This window comes from Aotus nancymaae, unplaced genomic scaffold, assembly GCF_030222135.1.
Source record: "Aotus nancymaae isolate 86718 unplaced genomic scaffold, 86718_ANA_hifiasm-v0.15.2.pri h1tg000012l, whole genome shotgun sequence".
Taxonomy (NCBI): domain Eukaryota; kingdom Metazoa; phylum Chordata; class Mammalia; order Primates; family Aotidae; genus Aotus; species Aotus nancymaae.
The window spans coordinates 13,065,041-13,091,099 of record NW_026988423.1 but is presented as its reverse complement, the minus strand read 5'-3'; the positions used below and the strand labels follow the sequence as shown (position 1 = coordinate 13,091,099).

General features: G+C 36.6%; 2 protein-coding genes and 1 pseudogene across 6 annotated transcripts in view; 1 reads left to right on the top strand and 2 right to left on the bottom strand.

Moving 5' to 3' along the window:
- LOC105732492 (protein NPAT) overlaps positions 1 to 26,059 on the top strand; it is a 149,782-nt gene that overhangs the window by 34,109 nt on the left and 89,614 nt on the right. The gene's annotated exons all lie outside the window — the stretch shown is intronic.
- The window catches only part of ATM (ATM serine/threonine kinase), a 149,994-nt gene that overhangs the window by 96,608 nt on the left and 27,327 nt on the right, over positions 1 to 26,059 (bottom strand). For all 5 annotated transcript variants that reach the window (XM_064375392.1, XM_064375391.1, XM_064375393.1 and 2 more), the window contains 15 exons: positions 25,170 to 25,541; positions 24,128 to 24,322; positions 22,885 to 22,980; positions 19,180 to 19,405; positions 16,610 to 16,735; positions 15,628 to 15,753; positions 14,179 to 14,268; positions 12,291 to 12,462; positions 11,330 to 11,529; positions 8,498 to 8,580; positions 8,251 to 8,406; positions 7,069 to 7,144; positions 6,828 to 6,958; positions 2,825 to 2,942; positions 1,002 to 1,175 (listed from right to left, as the gene is read on the bottom strand). In XM_064375392.1, the coding sequence (XP_064231462.1) occupies positions 1,002 to 1,175; positions 2,825 to 2,942; positions 6,828 to 6,958; positions 7,069 to 7,144; positions 8,251 to 8,406; positions 8,498 to 8,580; positions 11,330 to 11,529; positions 12,291 to 12,462; positions 14,179 to 14,268; positions 15,628 to 15,753; positions 16,610 to 16,735; positions 19,180 to 19,405; positions 22,885 to 22,980; positions 24,128 to 24,322; positions 25,170 to 25,541 (2,341 nt within the window). The remainder of the gene's footprint in view (positions 1 to 1,001; positions 1,176 to 2,824; positions 2,943 to 6,827; positions 6,959 to 7,068; positions 7,145 to 8,250; positions 8,407 to 8,497; positions 8,581 to 11,329; positions 11,530 to 12,290; positions 12,463 to 14,178; positions 14,269 to 15,627; positions 15,754 to 16,609; positions 16,736 to 19,179; positions 19,406 to 22,884; positions 22,981 to 24,127; positions 24,323 to 25,169; positions 25,542 to 26,059) is intronic.
- On the bottom strand, positions 19,435 to 22,874 carry LOC105732488 (BTB/POZ domain-containing protein 10-like; annotated as a pseudogene).

The window sequence follows — 26,059 nt, the reverse complement described above, 5'->3', positions numbered from 1 at the left end:
GCACCTTGGGCAACATAGCGAGAACCCATCTGATAACAAATTAGCCAGGCATGGTGGCACATGTCTGTAGTCCCAGCTACTCAGGTGGCTTGGGAGGACTCCTTGAGCCCAGGAGGTCAAGACTGCAGTGAGCCATGATTGAATCAACGCACTCTAGCCTGAGTGAGAGTGAGACCCTGTCTTTCAAAATAAATAAATAAAAATTTTAAAATAAAGCAAAATCATTCCTCTCAGGCTTAAATCCAAATAAAAAAATCCACAGAATACATACCACTTATAACTATTAGGTAATGTATTTGTATACTTTTAAGAAACACCAAACAAATATCATACTGAGAGGTAAAAGGTTAATTACAGGTTGGCTTACTATAAAGCTCCACGGAAACTATGCTGGTAGAATGTTAACTGGAGTATCAGTTCTCTGACCTACCATTGACTTATCACATAAAAATCTGCAATGGAAAGGCCTGGAACTTCCTAAACCATAAATGCTGAGGTGATGGAAAAGAGAGGGGGCCAACATTCTATAATACTGTGCTGATGTAATAATTACGAGGTGGGTCCCTAGTCCTTCTCCCCTAATAATTGAAATTAAAAGCCTGATAGCTGTAAAATTTGACTTCTGGCCCTGCTAGACCCCAGTGTGCTGCCCCAGAATCTACCGGGCAAAACACCTATACTGCTCTTGGGTCCATATGTTTCCCTCAAAAAATACTATTTCCAAAAGCCTGGTCTGTCTGGTGAACAAGTCATTCACCCTTGTTAGTTCAATGAAAGCCTTGTGAAATGCTCTTAAACTGAATGTAAGAAAAGACAGTGCATACACATAAATACACCATTTGAATAGTTTTTATATAACTGCTTTCCAATATTCCCAACCTAAAAAATAAAATTGTTTCCTAGTCTTAAATAAGTGCCACTTAGAAAATCTAGCTTTAACTTTTTAAATTATTTCACAGTTACCCAAGGAAGCTTATAATAAAATATTCATCCACATATACCTTTTTCACAAGGTGAGGTTCTAATCCGTTTTCTTTCACAGATTTACACAGAGCAAACAAAGCCTGCTTTTCACAGATAGGGCTACAGGATAAAACCATAGCTATCAACATCAGTAAAACAGATTTTCTATTATAAATTTCATCCAAAGGTTCAGGGTTCTCAGCGCTATGGGACTTAAAAAGAAATTTAAAATAAACACATAAGGTAAAATGTAAATGTTTAACAATCAATTATAAAATCCCAACTGAACTCCAGATTTTTTGACTAGCTATTCCACATTTAAAGAACCTCTTATTCACTAATCATAGTTCTTTTGTTACAAGAAAAAGTAAGGACCTAATACCTTTACTAAATCACAAGCATTGACACATTTAAAAACAATTATGACCTTTCCACTAAGTCAATTCCTTCACCCATTTTTTATAAGACACAGATCTATAACATTCTGGCTACACAGAAACATTTAATAACTAAAACAGTGTAATTGGATTGCTTGTAACACAAAGGATAATTGTTTGAGGAGATGGATATCCTATTCTCTATGATGTGATTATTTCATCACATTGAAATAATCACACTGTATACCTGTATCAAAACATCTCATGTACCTCACAAATATATGTATTACAACTACTATGTACCCATAAAAATTAAAAATCTAAAAATAAATAAAGTAAAAATTATAGAAGATCCAAGTTCTTGTATCAACTTTGTTCATGACAATATGTTTCTATTAATGCAGTGTAAAATAGAGTTGGCCTTTTTTGATAACTGTAATACACTGTTGATTCATACTATAATCTCAAGACATAAAACTTCTTAGAGGGCTTTTTCTTTTTTTTCTTTTTTTTTTTTTTTTTGAGACGGAGTTTCGCTCTTGTTACCCAGGCTGGAGTGCAATGGCGCGATCTCGGCTCACCGCAACCTCCGCCTCCTGGGTTCAGGCAATTCTCCTGCCTCAGCCTCCTGAATAGCTGGGATTACAGGCACGCGCCACCGTGCCCAGCTAATTTTTTGTATTTTTAGTAGAGACGGAGTTTCACCATGTTGACCAGGATGGTCTCGATCTCTCGACCTCGTGATCCACCCACCTCGGCCTCCCAAAGTGCTGGGATTACAGGCTTGAGAGAGGTCTTTTTCTAAAGGAATTGCTGTCAGATCGGTATTTTCCCTTTTTGCAGATGACAGACTGATTTAAAATGTGTAATATACATTATCTGTATTAGATTTATGTTATTTACACTTATCTTTCTAATCCATTGAAATTCTTTTCTAAATTCACATTCCTTCAACTGTCTTTTTCAATTTCCTGCTATCACAGATTTCACAGTCATTTAACTATCTTAAATACTCATAAGAAACAAATCAGGGCATAAATATATGAAAAAATTTGAATCCTAAGACAATTATTACCATATTATTCTACAGCAATGTCAAATATCACAAGTTTCACTGGAAACACCGTAATTTGATCTTTTTCTCAATCCATTTCTTCCAGTTGTCACCTGTTCCCTTAATTAGTTTTTAATCAGATCACACATGAAAGGATTTTTAAAATAAGGAAGCCATTTACACTCCCATAGAAACTCAGTTAAATTTTGGGTTTCTCCATAAAAATGCTACAAATTAAGTTAAACCAAAAGAACTTACTATGGTTTAACCCATTGTAACCTAGATATAATGGGGTTTCATTGAATTCATACAGTTGTTTTAGAGCGGTTTTATATAGTAAACTACTGACTCTCTTATGCCAAACTTGGTAATTTATGGAATATTCATAGCAAGCATATGATAATAGCAAATACATGTTACTTAAAATTACCATTTCTCTCATTCCTTCCTGAGCTTTCAAGTATGCATTTTGAAAAGCTGTTTGCTGAAGCTTCAAAGGAAGTGCTTTCAGTAACCTGGAAGAATCTCGTTTTGTGTCCTGGAATAATCTTAAAACAAGCAAACAAACAAACAAAAAGTGAAATAATTGTTTAATCCAAAGCATATTCCAAAACAAAAATAAATCACTCTGTGAGACATAATAACATACTAGCTCTTTTTTAAAGACTAACAAAACCTGAGTTTATTTAAAGAGGTTCAGACCAGCAGCTTAGTATTAAGGTCTTTAATACAAAATCTATTTTCTCCTAGAATTGAAGAGGGTCTTAAAATCTCTTTTAACTACTGCCCAAATTTGAACAGCACTGAACTCAAACTACCCAGAAAAGATAAACTGTTCTCTGGCCAAATACCAATTAGTTGAGTCCAGAGATATCCAATGTCAACCTGCTCTAATATTTAATCACTCTCAAAGTGGGTAGGTTGATGTTTTAATGTACCATTTAAATTTTGTTTTATGTGATGGTAAAAGGTTCATCAGTGTGCCTTTTGCATAGCAGCCACATATTTAAGGATAACTCTTTAATCAACTTTGTCCGTTATCCTTTTTTAGTAATCGAAGTTTTTATAATTAAGTTCCTCTTATTCTCCTAGTTTCTCTAACTGCTTTTAAAATAGCTAAACATCAGATATCTGCTATCGTCTGAATGTTTAACCCTCCAAATGTCATGCTGAAATCTGATCTCCATTAGGTTATGCCTAATGGGAGGTGTCTGAGTCATGGGAGCTGATCCCTCATGAATAAAGGCCTAAGCGTAGGGAATAAGTGAGTTCTCACTATTAAGTTCCCACAAAAGCTGGATATTAAAAAAAAAAAAAAAAAAAGAGCCTGGCACTGCCTTCCCCACCCTCCTTTGCTTCCTCTCTCACCATGTGATCTCTGCACACACTGATTCCTCTTTGCCTTCTGCCATGAGTCTGAGGCCCTTACCAGATGGAGATGCCATATGCCAAATAAACCTCTTTTCTTTATAAATATCTAGCCTCAGGTATTCCTTTATAGCAACACAAAGGAACTAAGACAAAATCTAACAAGTGTAAAATTAAAAAAAAAAAAAGAATGCTATTTAGTTGTCATTCTTGAATTTATACTTTGTGAATCTTCAATTTTTTTCAATGCCACCACTACGCTGCTGCCTTATTAATTCAACTCAGTCTTATATAACCTCAGTCCTTAAAGTTCACCATATATTTGCTATCTTTTATCTGTGATATTTAGTAAGAACTTGAACTTCTAAACATATTCATTAGAAATTCTTACAATGGAAACTCTTACTGAAAAGAGTTCCAAACCTAAGGAGTTAGACACAAAATCTAGTTTATGAAAACATTACTGTCAGCATATTCAACTACTCAAACAGTTTTAATACTTTATTTGGCTGCTGGAACAATATAGTGATCTTTTATTATTGGTCACTTACATTTGAACAGTAAAGTTACTCAAATGATTTTTCAGCTTTGATGTTTTTATAGGATCATGTAATTTTTTTTCAAGTACATTATTTTATAAACAGTTAATGAATACCTATTACATGCCAAGTATTGTTTTAGGTACTAAAAATACAGCAATGAACAGAACAGACAAAAACCAGTGCCTTTTAGAATTTATATACAAGTGGAATAGGGAGAAGTAAATATATTAAACTAGAATGTTTCAAGTTATCATAAATGCTAAAGAAAAATAAAACATGGGAACAGCAAAATGGCTGAATAGGAACAGCTCCAGTCTGCAGCTCCCAGCAAGATCAATGCAGAAGCTGGGTGATTTCTGCATTTCCAACTGAGGTCCCCAGCTCATCTCATTGGGACTGGTTAGACAGTGGGTGCAGCCCACAGAGGGTGAAGTGAAGCAGGGTGGGGCGTCCCCTCACCTGGGAAGCGCAAGGGGTTGGGAAACTCCCTCCCCTAGCCAATGGAAGCCATGAGGGACTGTGCCCTGAGGAACAGTGAATTCCAGCCCAGAAACTACGCTTTTCCCTTTTTCCCATGGTCTTCACAACCACAGACCCAGAGATTCCCTCGGGTGCCTACACTACCAAGGCCCTGGTGGCAGACAGCGAGCTAGCTGCAAGAACTTTCTTTCTATAGATAAAAACTCATAAGAAACTCACTGAAAACCGCACAACTACAGGGAAGCTGAACAACCTGCTCCTGAATGACTATTGGGTAAATAATGAAATTAAGGTTTTGAAACCAGTGAGAACAAAGACATAACATATCAGAATCTCTGGGATGAAAAAGCAGTGTTTAGAGGAAAATTTATAGCACTAAATGCCCACAGAAGAAAGCAGGAAAGATCTAAAATCGACACCCTAACAACACAATTAAAAGACCTAGAGAAGCAAGAGCAAATAAATTTAAAAGCTAGCAGAAGATAAGAAATAACTAAGATCAGAGCAGAACTGAAGGAGATAGAGACATGAAAAACCCTTCAAAAAAAGTCTATCAATCCCATGAGCCGGTATTTTGAAAAGACTAACAAAATAGACAGACTGCTAGCCAGACTAATAAAGAAGAAAAGAGAGAAGAATCAAATAGACACAATAAAAAATGATAAAGCGGATATCATCACTGATCCCACAGAAATACAAACTATCATCAGAGAATACTATACACACCTCTATGCAAATAAACTAGAAAATCTAGAAGAAATGGATAAATTCCTGGACACATACACTCTCCCAGGACAAAACCAGGAAGAAGTCAAATCCCTGAACAGACCAATAACAAGTTCAGAAATGGAGGCAGTAAAAGTCTACCAACCAAAAAAAACCCAGGACCAGATAGATTCACAGCTAAATTCTACCAGAGATACAAAGAGGAGCTGGTACCATTCCTTCTGAAACTATTCCAAACAACAGAAAAAGAGGGAATCCTCCCTAACTCATTTTATGAGGCCAGCATCATCCTGACACCAAAATCTGGCACAGACACAACAACAAAAGAAAATTTCAGGCCAATATCCTGATGAACATCGATGTGAAAATCCTCAATAAAATACTGGCAAACCGAATCCAGCAGCACGTCAAAAAGCTTGTCTACCATGATCAAGTCGGTTTCATCCCTGGGATACAAGGCTGGTACAACATACACAAATCAGTAAATGTAATCAATCACATAAACAGAACCAATGACAAAAACCACATGATTGCAGGTTCATGCCTGTAATTCCAGCACTTTGGGAGGCTGAGGCAGGTGGATCACCTGAGGTCAGGAGTTTGAGACCAGTCTGGCCTACATGGTGAAACTCCGTCTCTACTAAAAATACAAAAATTAGACAGGCGTGGTGGCAGGCGCCTGTAATTCCAGCTACTCAGGAGGATGAGGCAGAATTGCTTGAACCCAGGAGGCAGAGGCCGCAGTGAGCCAAGATCATGCCATTGCATTCCATCCAGCCTGGGAGACATGAGCGAAACTCTTGTTGCAAAACAAAACAAAACAAAACAAAAACAAAAACAAAACCGAATTAACGTATGTTTATTCCAGTACTCAAACATAAAAGAGCCTCATGATAGAATCATCCCAGGGCTACACTGGATGTTCACTCAAGTAAATATAATTGTGTAATTAGCACAATGTAAAATGTGCTAATTATCATTTCATGAACTCACATAAAAATTACAGTAATTTTCAAACAGTCCATATCTCCTGTGTTAGTAGACACACTTAACTCAAGTCAACCACTTATTAGCTCTGTGGCATAACGAAGTTACTTTACCTTACTAAGTCACAGTTTCATTTATAAATTGAAGGAAATAATAGAATCTAAGTGATAGAAGTCTAAGAATTAAGAAAAAACATAAATGCCAGGCACATTGTATATACTCAATAAGTGTTAGCTATTTTTAATATTGCAACTGTGAGCTGTTACTGTGCTAGACACTCTACTGCTGTCTGCAGCATTCCAAATACTTCACGAATACTTGACCTATTACCTATTGATTGACTGGGCAGCCAACATGCGAACTTGGTGATGATTATCAGCAAGAAATTGTGTAAATACTTCATTTACAGGAAAGTCTTCTCCCATTACATGAAGAATAGCCCACTTTGAATAAGGATCAGCCTATGGGAAAAGAACTGAAGTTGAATATGAAATAGAGAAAATTCACTCACTAACAAAAACTGCTTTAAAATTTTCAGTGGAGATCTTACTAATAAAATGCAAAAACTCACCTCAAGCAAACATTTAAGGCATTCTACTAGGGCCATTCTTACAGAGAATGTACATTTCTTCTCCTTTGTTAGATGCCTGAAATCAAGTAAGTTTTTTGAAGTCAAATAATCATTCCAATAAAAGCACTCAGAAAACTCACTGAATATCAAGGTTATTATAAGTTGCTTCCAATATGTCTTTCTGTGCTAAACTTATTTGTCATGATATGGAATATGCCAACATACTCACCTTCCCAAAAATTCAAGCTAAAAGAAATTAGTTTGAAAGAATTCATTTTAGCTGAAATGATTTGTTTTATACTATCATGTCTCTTTTTTGGGGGGCTACCATAGAATGGCTAACCACATTACAGTAAACTTACTTTAGAAAGAAATTTCTTTGTTAAAGTTTTGTTTGGTATATCAAAGATTTCAACACCACATTCAGGCCAGGTGCACTGGCTCTGGCCTGTAATCCCAGTACTTTGGGAGGCTGAGGCGGATGGATCACTTGAGATCAGGAGTTTGAGACCAGCCTGGCCAACATGGTGAAACCCCATCTCTACTAAAAATGCAAAAAATTAGCCAGGCATGGTGGCAGGCACCTGTAATCATAGCTACTCAAGAGGCTGAGGCAGGAGAATTGCTTGAACCCGGTAGGCGGAGGTTGCAGTGAGCCCATATCGCACCACTGCACTCCAGCCTGGGTGATGGAGTGAGACTCCATCCCAAAAAAAACAAAAAACATTTTATTAATTTAGAATTACTTATCAATCAAATAGTACAAAGGTTCTAAATTATATATATATGTTCCTCTGTGAGTATCATGGTGTTATCTCAGAATGTGACAATATAGATAAAATAACCAGATAGTGACAAGGCCAATTTGTTCACTTTGGGAACATGAACAATTCAACTGATTTTGGCTTGTTATCCTTACTTTATTCACTATATATGTCAAACTATTAAATGACTCAAAATTTGCAGGGAAATGAGTTAAACAGTTTAGAAAGCCAAGCCTTAAAAAAAAGCAGTGTAGTTCTTCAAGCAACGGAGGGAAACACAAATTACATTCTGCTATTCTTAAAAGATATATTAGCTATGTAGGAAGATCAGACGAAATCACTGATGTCGATACAAAATTTGCATTTGTATCCACAGATAGCAAAAGAAAAATAAGACCACAAAATAAGCTGTACCTACCAAAATGCTCCAATTACTGTAAGAAACTGTCCTTGAGCATCCCTTGTGTTCTCAGAGTCCATATTGCTTTGACCTAGGTTTCTCACTATATGAAGGACATGGTTTAAAATAGTTTTACAAACATCTTGGTCACGACGATACAAAGAACACACATTGCTGTGGTGAAAAAAGTTTAACTTTATAAGCTTAACAGAACACATCAGTTATTTTATAAATTTAAAATGAACATAAGGTTTTCATTTCTTACGATAGTGGTTTCAGAAGTTCAATAACATCTTCCATTGGCAAGGGATACTCTTCTCCAGGAAGCTCCTTTAAAAGCATTAGATACTAAGATGGTAGGAGGGAAAAAAGTCAGGTTTATTCACAAATCATTTATGTTAAAAAGTATATAAACATAGGCTGGCTCATGCCTGTAATCCCAGCATGTTGGGAGGCTAAGGAGGGTGGATCACAAGGTCAGGAGCTCGAGACCAGCCTGGCCAATATGGTGAAATCCTGTCTCTACTAAAAATACAAAAATTAGCCAGGCATGGTGGCGGGGGTCTGTAGTCCCAGCTACTCAGGATGCTGAGGCAGGAGAACCATTTGAACCCAGGAGGTAGAGGTTGCAGTGAGCCAAGATCGCGCCAGTGCACTCCAGCCTGGGCAACAGAGCAAGAATCCATCTCAAAAAAAAAAAAAGTATATAAACAAATTCATACACGCACGCACACACATACAGCTGTAAATATTTAAGAGGGGTATAGTAAAAACAAAAGGCTTTGAAGTCAAAGAGCAGAATTCAAGTCCCAGTACCAAAGCCTTAACTTTTCTGGTTAAAAAACTTGCCTTATATCATCTAGGGCCTTTGTACCCTCATCTGTAAAGTGGGGATATATCACTTACCTGGCCAGATAACTGTGAGGATTAGAGAAGGTAAATGTAAAAGTCTAGCTTTTATTGTGTGTTGCAGTTAAGAGCTTGAGCAAGATTCTGAAAGTGTAAGTCTCCATTCTCCCAAAATAATGCTTGGGGATAATAGCCCAGTGGTTGAAAACTATTCTATTAATGAATTTTAGAAAGCAGAGATAATCATAGGCAAAGAAGAAGTCAAACACCCTGATCTATCTTCCCATAAGGCAACATTGTAAGGCTCTTTATGGTACTATGGACAGAAAGGCTGTTGCAACTGCCAGTTATAATGGTAGTTATTTTGTAGGCAGCCAGTTTCTGAGTACTACCAAATAATTTTCTAGCTATATTGAAATCATAAGGGATTTTTTTCCTATTTATATGTAGAATATTTCCTATTCCTTTTCAGATATTAACAAAGAAAATTAAATGATCCCTTTCATTATTTGACATGAGAGTCATGTACATCAGGTTACTGAATGTTTTGAAGTGACTTGAAACATCAATACTTGAAGAAAAGCATGTAACTCTTCTCCTTGGTCAGGGATAGAGACTTAACTAGAGTATCTGCCAGGACCTAAACCAGGAGCCCAAACCGGGCACAACCAAACTTGTTTTCTCACTGTAAAGGATTGACGTGCACACTCACCAAGGGTGGGACACATGATCAGGGATTCCACCAATGACTCAGCCTGCAATTTACTGTGATCAGAGGTTCTAATTAGGGACTTATCAGGCATGTCTGCCAATTAGCTGGAACTGAGGACATGACCTAGGACCCAACTTGCTACTCACTAGGCCAGGGCTCCACCTCCACCTATGCCTGGGCTAAGGCTAAGAAAATGGCCCACATTGTGGGGAGATTAGTTATACGTAAGGTTGTTGAGCAAATAAGTAAATGTATTCAGGTCAAGGGGACAGCCAGTTTTAGGGTGTTTTTCTAACTGCTAGTAAAGAAATTTATAAATTTAGGCCAGATTCAGTGGCTCACACCTATAATCCCAGCACTTTGGGAGACCGAGGCAGGCAGATCACCTGAGGTCGGGAGCTCGATACCAGCCTGACCAACATGGAGAAATCCCGTCTCTACTAAAAAATACAAAATTAGCCGGGCATGGTGGCGCATGCCTGTAATCCCAGCTACTTGGGAGGCTGAGGCAAGAGAATCACTTGAACCCAGGAGGTGGAGGTTGCTGTGAGCTGAGATCACACCGTTGCACTCCAGCCTGGGCAACAAGAGTGAAACTCCATCTTAAAGAAAAAAAGAAATTTATAAATTTGGACAGAAAAAAAGATAAACCGTGTGATACTGGCTTGAATTTGAAGATATCAACATACAGATAAATGGACAGAGTGAAGGCAAAAGAGGAATTACTTTCGTAACATTCTCATCAAAGTATAAATCTAATCATGAGGAAACAGACAAACTCAGAGCAATGAACCTGTACTATTCAAATATATGAAGGTCATATTAAACAAGAAAAGAACTGTTCCAGATTGAAGGAGACTAAACAGACTACGCACCTAAGTGCAATGATAAAATGTTAACTTCCTGATTTTCATGATTATACTGTGGCTAAAAAGAAGTGTACCCTTGTTTTTAGGAAATATACCCTGAAGTATAAGGAGCATGATGTGTGCAAGTTCATCTCAAAATGGTTCAGAGAAAATAATGTGTGTATCTGTGTGTGAGTATATGTGGAGAGAGGGAATATTAGGCAAGAGTGGTAACATGTTAACTGTAAAAGCTTATCAAGAGTATATGGAAGTATTTTGTAGTATTCTTGTAACTTTACTATCATTTTGAAATCAAATCCAAAAAACTGAAAATATATAAACTAAGGTAAAAACAAGATTCCAGCTTCAAACACAATGTTATGTATTATGTTTACATTCAGGGTCTATGTTTCTTAGCCTAATTAAAATAATATATAATAATTAATTAAACCTAAAGAGAATAAATCTATCCAAAACCCATCTAAGTTTTAATATTTCAGCATCTTCTTAAATTTGTTCACAGCACATTAAAAGAAAAAATGTTATTTTCCAACTAGTCTCAGGTTCATTTCTCAAGAGAGCAATTTCAATTCTTCAAAGACAGCATGTGATTCTTACTTGTAATTCTTTACATTTAGTCAGCAACATCAGATAAAATCCAAGAGCTTGTTCATTTAACGTAACTCACCATATGCAAGTGGAGAGATTTTGTAGGGTCTAGTGTGCTAGAATCAATTAACATTAACAATTTCCTCCGAATATCAGCTGCCCTAAAGGACACAGTATTGGTATGAACAGTAGTTACACACAAACACAAGAACTTGAGCATGTCTAAGAAGAGTAGATCTTGCTTTGACAGATATTCTTCAGCTAAAGGATTAATGGCACCTAAAAATAAAAAGCACTCATTAAGAGAGGGGCACAACAGCCATATATATTAATATTAACTCAAATGTCCTCCTCTTTATGGAAAAAAGTATATGAAAAACAGAATTACAGTAAAATTAATTATATACTAAAAGCTTTAAAAGTCTTTTTAAAAAATTATCCAGGATTCTGTTGTCAAGAAATAATTTAAAATATGGGGGGAAAAAACCCCTTAGACAAACGATCACTGCAATAATATTTATTATAGGAAAATACAAAAGAATCTATATTTCTGACAATAAAAAATGTCAAGTAAATTATGGTATTTGTGATTGAAAAATGGTGAAGCCATTAAAAAGTATGACTATCAAGACAAGCAACTACATGGAAAAAATACTTATAATTAATATTAAAAAGGCATCAATAACATATGTGAATGCTGATGTTGATTACAATTTTGAAAGGTTCTATAGAGAAATAATAGAAAAAGGTGTAGTGGTATGATGGGTGAGTTTTCATTTCCTGCTTTCTATTGTCCAAATAACCTATCATATGGTTTTATTTCTTTAATAGTTATCTTAAGTTCCTCCTATGAAGAATAAAATAGGGAACTAATAAATTAGAGTAAAAATCAGAAAAATTTAAAGTATATAGGAATAATCCTAAAAGGCTAGACTAAGGGAAAATGAAATAAGCATAAAATTGATATCAATGAGGACTCTTATACTGCCAAATTAATATAAAGAGGTAAAAGAAATCCCAAGCAGTAAATCTGTATTTACCTATGGTACTTTGGCTCTCTCCAGGTTCATTTGCATCACTAACACTACTATCAGGGTAATCAGTAAATAGATTCATGGATGACTGATCCTCCACCTCCATTAGATTTCCATTAGTATCATCTTCCATTGATTCTACATCTCCACGGTCAGATGGCTTTTTGATTATGAATGCCTTCAAGGAAGAGAAACAAAGATGTTCAAGATAGCTTCTTGCAGGATCATGTTGTACTTAAAATTTACCTAATCAGGTCAGGCACAGTGGCTCACATCTGTAATCCCAGTAATTTGGGGGGCCAAGGCGGCTCACTTGAGGTCACGAGTTCAAGACCAGCCTGACCAACATGGTAAAATCCTGTCTCTATTAAAAACACAAAAATTAGCCAGGTGTGGTGGTGGGCACCTGTAATCCCACCTACTCGGGAAGCTGAGCTAGGAGAATTGCTTGAACCCAGGAGGCAGCGGTTGCAGTGAGCCAAGAATGTGCCACTGCACTCCAGCTTGGGTGACAAAGCGAGACTCCATCTCAAAAAAAAAAATTTACCTAATCAAACAATTGAAGGTTAATGAGTAAGTATGAGTGCTACAGTACTTTTTCTAGTAAATGTCCAACAATAGGAAAAGGGATATATAAGCTGTAAAATGTCTATATAACAAAGTAATATGCAAACTTTAAAAATTATTTCTCATATTAAGAAGTTTTATAACACCCAAAGTTGATGAGGCTGTAGAAAAATGTCTAAATTGGTATGACTTTTTTGGAGGACAATGACAATATCCATCAAAAAGTAAAATTCACATTCTTTTTGAACAAGCAAGTCTATTGCTAGAAATTATCCTACATCTATCATATACACAAATACAAATAGACAAAAGTATAATAATCTGTACCACAGAAGTCTTTGTAACCCAAATAACTAGAAACCACTTAAAATGTTAATTAATAGCAGATGGGAGGTATGGTGGCTCACACTTGTGATCCCAGCACTTTGGGAGGCTGAGGTGGGAGGAACATTTGAGGTCAGGAGTTTGAGACCAGCCTGGCCAACATGGTGAAACCCTGTCTCTACTAAAAATATAAAAATTAACCAGGCGTGGTGGCACACATCTGTAATCCCAGCTTCTCAGGAGGCTGAGGTAGGAGAATCTCTTGAACCTGGGAGGCAGAGGCTGTAGTGAGCTGAGATTGTGCCACCGAACTCCAGCCTAGGCAACAGAGTGAGACTCCATCTCAAAAATAAATAAATAAATAAAAGGAGCAGATGGGCTTTTATATACATACATACTATTCACTATTACCACACAAAAGAATACCATGCACTGCTAAACAAAGTGTAACAGCAGACAGCTTATAAAATAAGTACAGTGACATGGAAAATGATTAAGATGTGTCATAAAATGGAAATAAGCAAGTTATAGAATATGTTTTCACTCGAGATATTTCAATATCTACTTTGTATGGCCAGCAATGGTTCAGACAAAAAAATGTATGTGGCATAAGCCCATTTGTATGGAAGAAAAATAAATACTACAATAAGAATATATTGCTTGTCTGGCAAGATTTTTGGTCACTTTTAAAGAACAAGTAATTATTTTGAATTTTGGTACAGTGTTGCATAGCAATAGGTATAAGCCTGGATGATTAGTTCCCAGTCATTCAGTGTATTATTTATTGAGAAACTAAAGGCAGGCACTCACTATGGTAGGTATTGATATTAAGAAGAAATCAGGTATATTTCCCCACAAGACAAACAACTATTTAATTTCCACATTTATAAAAATGTAAGATGTTACATGTTTTCAGATGCATCCCTATTTACAAAGATATTTCAACCAAAAAATTATGCATATTAAAATGGAAATATGATAGCAAAATAGGAAGCATACTTACTAAAGTTTTACAAATATCTGCAATGTCATTCATTAGCTTTGATGTTAACAATCGCAGGAAAAAGCCAGATGCAATCTTACTTGGACTCTTCTGCAATTAAGACAAACAAAGAACCAAGCAACAAAGAAATAAAAACAATTATTCTTGGCAGACAATGTTTTCTCTATCTTGAATGAAATGTAGATAAATAGTTTACTATTAGGGCCAAGATATACTCGGCTTCCAAAACACATCTTTCCTTAGAGTAATCATTACTATACTGTACATCTTTCATTGTGCTTTAACAACATTAAAGTAACAGTTATTGACTCTAAACATAATTAAGCTGTAATTATAGGTTAGAATTTATTATTCTACTTTTCTCCTTTCCCACTTACACCAAAAGGGAGGAAAAACACGTTACAAAACAAAAAGTATGTTGATAATACTGATATACAGCCATGTACCTAATATTAGGTTTCAAATATATTTCCAATTATTATCAATACTCTGGGGACTGGTTTGGCTACCTCACGGGTCTGCTGCAGATAAAAACAAAGATTACACACAGTTGCACTCTTTCTATCAAATGTTACGTAAGATGATCTGAGCAAAAGAAAGTAAAGTATGTGCTAGAGTTATCGTTGTGCTTCTCACTAGCCCTGCTATACATACCACAAAGTTTGAGTCAACAAATTTTTATTAAATGAATGAAATGTGCTGGAAATAAAAGAGTCATCTACATGGTTGTATATAGAAGTGGTAAGACAATCTCAGAAGACTTCCTGAAATTATAAAATTAGTTTCATGAGAAACTCAAATTCCTATTGCTTATTCGTCTGGATATTACCTTCATGTACCATTCAATTTAATTTTAAATCAGTTTGTAAACTTATGAATGTGGCCAAATTTGGTAGCTCACACCTGTAATCACAGCACTTTGAGATGCTGCAGTGGAAGGATCACTTGAGCCCAGGGTTTGAGACCAGCCAGGGCAATGTGTAAAACCCCATCAATACAAACAATACAAAAATCAGCCTGGCATGATGGTGTACACCTGTAGTCCCAGCTACTAGGGAGACTGAGGTGGGAGGATCACTTGAACCCAGGAGGTCTAGGCTGCTGTGAGCTGTGATCACATTACTGCAATCTAGCCCTGGTGAAAGAGCAAGGGACTGTCTCAAAAAAAAAGAATAAAAATAAAAGTAAAAAACAAACTTATAAGTGGACACCAAAACAGTAAGACCAATCAGTAATCAATCCTCTGCATACACTATACTATCAAGTAAAAAGAAAATTTTAGCTAGGTGGTACATAACTGTAGTCCCAATTACTCAGGACCTTGAGGCAGAAGAATTGCTTGAAACCAGGAGGTCAAGCTACATTGAGTCGTGACAATGCCACTGCACTCCAGCCTGGGTGACAGAGAAAGATCCTATCTCAAAAAACAAAACAAGAAGAAAATCTTACCTTGGTACAGTTGCTCAAGGAACGTGTACATAGATACATCATATTTCTCAAGGAACCAATTCTGAATTCTTCATTTGTCTTATTTTTGAACAGAGTGATACTTTCTCCTGCACACTGCATTAGAGACTATTACAAATAGAAGGAAAAATGCAAATTCCAGTTAAAATTATAGTTTAGTATTGCTTTTAAAAGTGCACTTTGATCTTGGACATACTCTATAAAATAAAAAATAAAGTACACAAGAGAAAAAAATGAAATGTTTTTGGAAGTTCCACGTAGTTATATAGTATAAGTAAAAATAATTAACAATTAGTACTACCAAGAGATCAGAGTTTCATGCTTACAGCCTACTTGATTAACACCCTTAATCAAAGATTCTTCAGTATAACTGATTACAGGGAAAACTTTAAAAAGGACAGACAGGCTGGGCGCGGTGGCTCATGCCTGTAATCCCAGCATTTTGGGAGGCCAAGGCAGGTGGATCACGAGGTCAGGAGTTCACAACCAGACTGGCCAACATGGTGAAACCCCATCTCTACTAAAAAATACAAAAATTAGCTGGGCATGGTGGCTTGTGCCTGTAATCCCAGATAGTTGGGAGGCTGAGGTAGGTGAATTTCTTGAACCGGGATCCAGGAGGCAGAGGCTACAGTGAGCCGAGATCACACCACTCCACTTTAGCCTGGGCAACAGACAGCGAGACTCTATCTCTTAAAAAAAAAAAAAAAAGTAGACAAAAATCAGTATTTTAATGAGATTAGATTTTAATGTGATATTACTTCATTTACTATTATTTATAGTTGGCTTATAGTAATTTCAAGTTTTAAAAATACACATTATAATTTCTTCTCATATTACATAAATAAGAGATTTCTTATTAACCTACATAAAATTTAATGTCTTCCAAACAAATGTAATAATTTTCTCAGGAATACATTTCATTCAAATTTATCGGAAACTTTATTAGCATAAATTCTCCTACCTTGGCTTTCTGGAATAATTCTGACTTATATGCTTCCTCTTCAGTTATTACACCCATATAGCAGTAGCAGCCAAGGACACCCACCAAAAGACTTGAACACCGGACAAGCATTTCTGAATTTGTAATCTTAAAGGAAACCACAAATAAAAATATATATATTTCATAAACAATTCTGTATATTCTATAATTATCTTTTATAAGAGCAAATTCTACATACATATTAAAAAACGTAAGTTCAGTTAACTGAGTTAAAGGTGGCATATTCTGAATATCTCTAAAAACAACTAGGAGATCACTGTAGAATTATAACTAGGATTCTCAAGAAAAACAGCCTAAATATCTCCTAATGGCCAAGCAGAATATATCATCTTAGGGTGCAGACTGTACTGTACACATACGCCCTTAAATATTTGAGGTAGGGATGAAAGAAAAGAAAAAAAGTTGATAGGCAAATAAATGACTATAAGTCCTAGAACACAAGTAGAAATTAGAGTCATATAAAGAGACATTAAAATGACATTTTAAGCTTCTGAGGAACAGGAACCTTGACTTACTCAGCTTTTTAGACCCCACAGACTAGCATAAAGCATTTTTTCTAGTAGATAAAGTTTAGACAGCTGGCTGGGCACGGTAGCTCATGCCTGTAATCCCAACATTTTGGGAGGCCGAGGCAGGAGGATCACCTGAGGTCAGGAGTTCAAAACCAACCTGGCCAACGTGGTGAAACACTGTCTCTACTGAAAACACAAAAAATTACCCAGGTGTGATGGCAGGTGCCTATAATGCCAGCTACTCAGGATGCTGAGGCAGGAAAATTGCTTGAACCCAGGAGGCAGAGGTTGCAGTGAGCTGAGATCGTACCACTGCACTCCAGCCTGGGCAACAGTGAGACTCCATCCCAAAAAACAGTTTAGACAATTTTATAGAATTACAAAAGAATCTGCTAAGTTACACACAAGATGTTCTGATTTTTTGTTCCTACAGGGTAAGAAATGGCATTCTAGGAGAAAATTCACAAAACTAAATTACTTGAAAGTGGTTACAATTGTGGTGCAGAAGAATGTCAGCAGAAGATCAGAAAGAGGCACACTGTCCCTTCTCAGGTCCTCAGGTCATTTTACCTGGCTACTGAATTCACTCCTTTGAAGAGATTGCAGGCTTTATTTCATTTAATCATTTACCATGTAACAAGATACTGTGGAGGATACAAAGATTAATAAAAATATGTATGCCCTTTACAGAGTTTATAGGGGCTGGGCACCGTGGCTCATGCCTGTAATCCCAGCACTCTGGGAGGCCAAGGCAGGTGGATCACAAGGTCAGAAGTTTGAGATCAGCCTGGCCAACATGGTAAAACCCCGACTCTACTAAAAATATAAAAATTAGTCAGGCATGGTGGTGGGCGCCTGTAGTCCCAGCTACTTGGGAGCCTGAAGCAGGAGAATCGCTTGAACCCGGGAGGAGAAGGTTGCAATGAGCCAAGATCACGCCATTGCACTCCAGCGTGGGTGAGTGAGCGAGACTCCATCTCAAAAAAAAAAAAAAAAGAGTGTATGTGATAGTTCAAGAGATATTTGTATACAAACCATATGTAAATATCCAGGGTATAAAGAAAATGCTAACTGCCGTTAAAAATGTGAAACTATTAGGCCAGGCACAGTGGCTCACACCTGTAATCCTAGCACTCTGGGATGCCGAGGTGTGCCAATCACCTGAGATCAGGAGTTCAAGACCAGCCTGGTCAATATGGCAAAACCCCGTCTCTACTAAAAATATAAAAATTAGCTGGGCATGGCAGCACGTGCCTGTAGTACCAGCTATTTAGAAGCCTGAGGCAGGAGAACTGCTTGAGCCAGAAGGCGGAGGCTGCAGTGAGCCAAGATGACACCACTGCACTCCAGTCTGGGCAACAGAGCGAGACTTCGTCATAAAAAGAAAAATTCTTAGAATCTCACTTTCTGAGATTCTAAGAAAGGTATTAGCAAGGATTTTCACATGTGGATGATCTGAATACATAGAAATAGGGAGAAAGACACTTCACATTTAAAAAAAATGGGAGTTTTGGCAAGAAAACAGCATATATGAAGAGAATTTGTGATTTTATAAGGCTAAAGGAAATTCCTAGATGACGTCTAAAATAATTGCTAGTCCATTTATTGTCTTTACTAGTCCCTTGTCCCTCTTCGAATGCCACCAAAATCTATTAGATTTGTTTAAATTGTGTTCTTTTCTATTACTGTAACATCTCCCTCCTTTGTATTCAGAGGCTTTTTTCATCGTATAATCCCTATGCTCAAACTCTTACTATTCCCCACTATCCTACCCAAGGAATTCTTTTATGTCTACCATAATTCCCAGCACAAAGGAAGTACTCAAATTATTATTCTTGAGATTTCCTTTAATTATGCTAAGTTGTCCCAATTTGTAGCCCTTTATTGCCATTTTGCTTTTAAAACCAAGCCTCCCACCATCCTTGGTGTTTTTCCTGCCCCTATTTCTCCTTCCTAACAGTTTAGCAAAGTTGAATATATATAAGCTTAGTTCTTCTTCTTTTTTTTTTTTAATCTCACCTCAGATGAATAATTATTTAGAAGCTGTTCTGATAATCCCAGAAGATATCGAACCAGTGATTCCTTGAGATTCTGGTGGACAGAAAAGCCAATACTAGATTGGTGCTTTTCTATAGCACATTCTCTCACAACGGTTAAAAAGTCCATCTTGTCAAAAGTTGTCTGAAGAAACAGTTCTTCTACTTCTGAAAATGAAGGTTCTTCTTTATCTTTTTGGTGTTGTTCACTTCAAGAAAGTAAGATCTTTAATTTATAAACAAACTACCTAATGCTTTGCCTCTATATATTAGCAATATATTACAAAGGAAAACATTAACACAGTATCTACATCATTCAAAGACCACTTATATAATTAATAGATTATTCTTTAAACGCTTCTCTTCTTTGGACTTTGAAACCTACTTCTATCAAATTTCATTAGTCAGTAGCAATTTTACTAATAGGTAAAAAAAATACAAGTTACAATTTCTTTCTTTTTTAAAAAAATGGAATTTTATTTTGATGAAAAACTTGAGTTTATAATCATTTAGTAAATAAAGAGCAAACATTTCATTTTCCTATCCCATAACTCTTAAGAAAAAAAAGCATCAGTAAATAAATATCTGTGACAGATTAAGGATAAGGCAGACTGGATAATAAGCCACCTTGACGTTCACACTCCCTGCATGTGGCTCACTCTAAAGGGTGAACCAAGACTGGAGATAACTGAACTGATGTGATATGGGCATTAAATCTCATTCTGATCATTTAGATAAGCCCAAGATAAATACTTTCTGCTCAAGGGCAGCAAACTATACAAATTTTACTGAAGGATTACTTTGACAGAAGCACTTACTTAAGTTATATTGTGCATCATAACTATAAAATGGCTTGAACATTTCCATTTAACCACCATTTATAAAGTGCAACTATGTAATATTCTGCATTTTATCTGGGGTGTGATGATTATCAATCCAAACTGAAAGTACCCCAGCTGCCAATTTCCACCACTTTTGAAAAGACCTAGATGTGTGAAAAAGGACCATCCCTCATACAAAGAACCAATTTCACAAACGTACTGGTAAACAAATACATTTATATAACGGGAACTTCAAGATGACAGAGTTGTATTCATTTAAAAAAACCATTCAGCTACCTTTGTTCTTTAAAAAACCCTACACTGCAATATCCTAAACATTGTTATGTGCATCTCACAACGAAGAAGAGTGGCTTTGCAGTGCAGAATGAGGAGAGTACAACATCACTGTGAAGAGCAGCATGCTATGGTTTCAAGGAACATCAGCATCACAGCATTGGATTCTGTGCATCAGGATCAAGGTCACTGTTGCCACAAGGGGGATGGAGAGGGAGAATGTCCAGCTCATCCATTGCGGAGTTGGGTGCATGACTACCAGCTAGTCTTGGGGAATGTCTGCTGCAGCTGCTGCAAGGTTGGTGATGGATTTACTCTTTACACACTGAAAGTCTACAAGCCGACTCTTTTCTTCTTCCTTCTCCCAGGACATTCGAATAAAGGGTCTTTGGACATAGTTGTAGATCATTTCTGGGTGGCCTACAGGCCTTTTCTTTATTTTTTCTTTGTAGGTAGGATAACCTTCTATTTCCAATCTCATCTTCTTAAGACCCCTCTCCTTCAAAACTGACTTGGCCACATCTCTGTTTTCAATGTACTTGAAAAATCTATGTAATTTTGTGCTATAAATAACTTGTGAATATTCTTCTCCCATCTGTGGTAGATATTCTTCATCTCAATCAACTGCATCATCATCTGTAAGCACCACTATGTGACATTCCTGTTCCCCGCTCAGGGCACTAGCTACCATGAGAGGGAGGATCATTTCTTCCAGATAAAATTCCAGTTGTCCTCGAGCACCATCATTTGATAACTCATGCATTAGGGTACTGAGATCTCTACATTTAATAGTACTATATTCAAAAGAGACACAAAGATAGTCACATGCTTCTCTCAGTTCAGGAATAGATATGCCATCAGGACAACAGAATATTCCTGTTTTATAGTAATCCAGAATAGCTCCAAACACAGTGGAACCAATTCCCTCTGCCATCTCATACTCTCCTTTCTCATTGGGTCATGTAGAGTTATGTTCTCTGCTAGATCCAAACATCCTGCCCAACATTGTATTTGGCTGTGCAGTAAAAATGGATGAGTCTACAACAAATCTAGTGTTATCCACTATTAGTGTCACTCATTCTGACGTTTTTATATTCCGAGCTCCTCCTTTTGCATTTTCATATACAAATACCATCTCCCCAGATGTCTTACAACTACCATCTGAACTTGACTCACTACTGTTTCTGCTGCTGTTCCCAGTAGTGCTAATGGAACCATTTGGGGGTGCTCTTTGAAGATGTGGACTGCTTGGAAGAGAGGAACTGTGATCTTTTTCTCGTTCAACGTGGTGCTGTTGTATAGGAGAAGTCACATTTCTAATACAAGGAGTGAGTTGAGACTCTGTTTTTCATGGGATGAATCTCGTGATCTGTCACTTGCCCTTCGTCTGTCTCTTGATCTTTCATGTCCCCTACTAGCACCATGTAGACCCATTTTGGTATGGTCAACTCCTCCTTTAGCAACACGTGAGGAAGTACTTGAATGTTTATGAAGTTTACAAGGTTTACTATGCAATTTCTGATCCCAATTCTCCAGATCACTGGAGTGACTGTCATAGGGATGAGGCCATCCTGCCATCCCACTCCAAGCTTCCTCACACTACTGCTCTGAAAGCACACATGTAGCACCCATAACTGTCGAACCTGTAGTCCCCCTTCAGTGCCCACAGAGGACTGGGGCAAAGGCCGAGGCCGGTGACACCTCCACTTCCTCCTCAGCCAGATCCCTTTGGAGGTGGCTGTGGAGGCAGCCATTGAGGTGGCTGCAAGTAGCAGAGCTGTCCCAGCAGGATGCAGGCCTGCTCCTCCACAAGTTACAATTTCAAAGGCAAATTCAGAAAGTTTCTTTTAAAACACCATATATAAATGTTGAGCATAACACTGTCTGAAAACATATCTGTTTTTTCACCAAGCAGAGGGAGTAACAAGCATAAGTTTAAAAACCTTTAATATCTGGTATGGTTAAGCAGTTATGCATCCTTTTGGTTAGAAAAGTAATGATCTTGCAACTAAACTTTCATTATTGTGGTTGTTATTTATTTTTTTTACCATCAATTTCTCCAAAAAATAAAAATTTTTTTCATCTTTTGCCCTCTTGAGGGAGATAAGGAATCTTTGTGCCAGTGAGTCATTTTCAGTCACAGTAATACAACCTAAGTCTTTTGAGTCAATCAACTAAAATCAGGTTTAGATTTATTTTTTGTTTCCAATTATCATTAGTTTTTAAAGCTAACAGTCAAATCACAGCTGATGTACAGAAATGGGTCACACCTTTAAGAACTTATTTCATATAAATTTTATATTCTTAATTTCCCAGTATAACCATTCAGTTTTTCCCATTGGCACTTGTCACATACTATACAGCATTAAAAAATAGTAACCTTCGTCTAATGTTATAGAACGTAGATTACAATCACTGAATTAAAACAACCTTTTCCCTGACTAACAGTTGTGATTTTCTGGGACCAATTTAGTTTATAATTATTAAGATGCAGCTACTACCCAGCTAAAATTATTATCTTTGTAATTAAAGCTATATCTTAAAATGACAAAGAACAATATTAGAAAACATACCATTCTGGCACACTTTGGAAAAAATTCATTGCAGCTTTACAGTTTTTCATAGTCAGACTCACAAGAATTTTCTCCAGTACAAGATGAGGAAAATTACTATAAAGAAAAAAAAAAGCTTCATTTAAAAGACCAAAAGTCATGTAAAGAATACTTTAAACTTTAACATCCATGTTTAGCTATAATTCTTGACTTCTGAAATTTGGATCCTAGATTAAAATTGCTTTCATCTACACTGAACTTCTTAATATCTAAAAGGATAATTTAAGGAGGACAACCATTGTTACTATCATTTCCAATACTATTTAGAAACAAGATCATGTCTGATCATCATTTCTGAAATTAAAAAAAGGTTATAAAATTAAAGCAAAAGTAAATGGATCCATTCAGAGGTTTGCTCTCCAATCAATTGGTTCCAATTACCATCTGTGGAAAGGTTAAGTGGACAAGTGACTCAATCCCTTTATCCTAGGGCTTACATCCTATTTTGTCTTCCTCATTTCCTCTCCTCATTAATAAAACATATTTCACCCAGAAGACACTCGTATTATGAGAAAGGATCCAGGATCTACATGCGTCAGATATATGGACTTATTCATTTAAAAAATCAGAAAGGAACACATAAATGCTCAAAGAATTATATGTACATTCTTCACGCATACCCCCCATATTCTATTAAAAAAATCAGAAAGGAGGCCAGGTGCAGTGGCTCACACCTGTAATCCCAGCACTTTGGGAGGCTAAGACAGGTGGATCATGAGGTCAGGAATTCAAGACCAGTCTGGCCAAGATGGCGAAACCCCATCTCTACTAAAAATACAAAAATTAGACGGGCATGGTGGCAGGTGCCTGTAATCCCAGCTACTCAAGAGGCTGAGGCAGAGAACTGCTTGAACCCCGGAGGTGGAGGTTGCAGTGAGCCAAGATTGTGCCATTGTATTCCAGCCTGGGTGACAGAGTGAGACTCCATCTCAAAAAAAAAAAAAAAAATCAGAGAGGAACACATAAATGCTCAAAGAATTATATGCATACCCCCCATATTCTCACAGTGAGGCAACCCTTTATTTCAGAAGCAATCAGGCATAAAGACTCAGATAACTGTAAAAACAAATGGAATATTTAATAATTAAGGCTAGATCTGGGAAATTCTGCATTATCATTATAGAATAAAGCCACCTGGCATCAAGTAAGTGGAGAGAGCCTGATAAACAAAAAAACCAGCAGCATGCTAATGAACTTAAATTACCTGTGAAGAATTGGAGGCACTTCTGTACTATTTTCTAAGTCATCCTCTAGCTGATAGAATAAGAGCCATCTCATTATTGATTCCTTTAAAGAAAAGCTTTTATTTACTTCACATATATTTGGCTCTATTCCCGTTTTTACTGTTTCTGGAACTAGAATGGTAGTCAGTGCCAAAGTCAAACAGCATATTGCAGGACTATAACAAAACAAAGGACAATTGTGAAAAGCAAGCTACTGGGGGGGCAAAGACCTGTCTGTCTATTAGGACAGTGCCTGGCACATCCATTTAGTTAAGCTAACTAAATGAACATAAAAACTGTGAAAAGTCTGATTACAGTTGGAAAGATTCTTGATTAAAAAATAGTTATTTTATTAGCAGTGTGCAGTACTACAATAAGAACAAAGCTATTGAATAAATAATGATAAATTGCACATAAAAGAAATTTAAATTCTTTATAATTCTTTAAAGAAATTCTTTTGGATACACATATACAATTAGAACGAATAAGACCTGGTGTCTGATAGATGAGTAGGGTGACTATGGGTAACATTAATCTATTATACATTTCAAAATTACAAGAAGAAAGTAATTCAAATGTTCCTGGCATAAAGAAAAGATATGTAGGGTGATGATATCCTGATTATCCTGATTTGATTATATGAGTGTATCGAATTACCACATGTACCTGGAAAATATGTAACTCTATTACAGATCAATTAAAAATTTTTTAATAAAAAAAGAAATTCCTTAAAATTAGGCTTTAATAATTTCTCAACATTTGAAACTAAATTCACTTACGCATTTATTAAGTCTTCTTGGCCAAACAAAAAAATTTAACATCTTTAACTGAAATAACAATAGAATTTAACATCTTTAACTGAAGTAACAAACTAGGAAAATGATCAGGGGTGTGTTTGTGTGTGTGTGAACTTACCATGAAGGTCTGCAGTGTGAGAGAGAGAGAGAGAGAGAGTGTGTGTGTGTGTGAGAGAGTGTACGTGTGTGTTTCTGTAAAGTATGACATAATACATGTTAAACTTACCATGAAGGTCTGCAGGCTGACCCAGTAAATAACTTCCAGAATTCTCTGTCAACCTCAACTAAACTACCTTGAATTATGGCTCCAAGTAAGCCAAAGTTTTCAGCTTGTATTTGCTCAGAACTTATACCACGAAAGGTAATACACCAAATTTTATTCCAGAGTTTCAATAAATCTGATTTTTGTGAGCTTTCTAGGTTTGACCTCTTGTTTTGACACAATGCAACTTCCATAAGACATCGTAACACATATGGTGTGCGTTCCCCACGTCGCTGTTGAGGTAGAAGCTGACAGAGTATCATCAGTAATGGAGACAGCTCACAGTTAGGTAAACTTGCAGGATACTTTGATATTAATTGGGTTGTAATCTGTAGCCTAAAAATAAAAAGGATAATTTGAAAACTATTAAATTGTATTAACAAACTAAAAAGAAATATATAGACATGTTATCCTTACAATATCCTAATTAGATAATCACCATCATCATTTCCATAGTACTCTCAAGATAAACTGGCTCTTAATAGTTACTATGTCCTACTTCCTAAAGTGGCAGGAAAATTGTCAACGTTTTGGTTACCTGGGTAAGTTGTTAAGTTTCCCTCAAACAAATATTTTAAAGGATATTAAATTAGCAATATTTGGGCCAGTCGCAGTGGCTCATGCCTGTAATACCAGCACTTTGGGAGGATGAGGCGGATGAATCTCAAAGTCAGGAGTTCAAGACCAGCCTGGCCAAAGTGGTGAAATCTTGTCTCTACTAAAAATACAAAATACTAAAAATACAAAAATTGCCGGGCATGGTGGCACACACCTGTAATCCTAGCTACTCAGGAGGCTGAGGTAGGAGAATTGCTTGAACCCAGAAGGCAGAGGTTGCAGTGAGCTGAGATCAC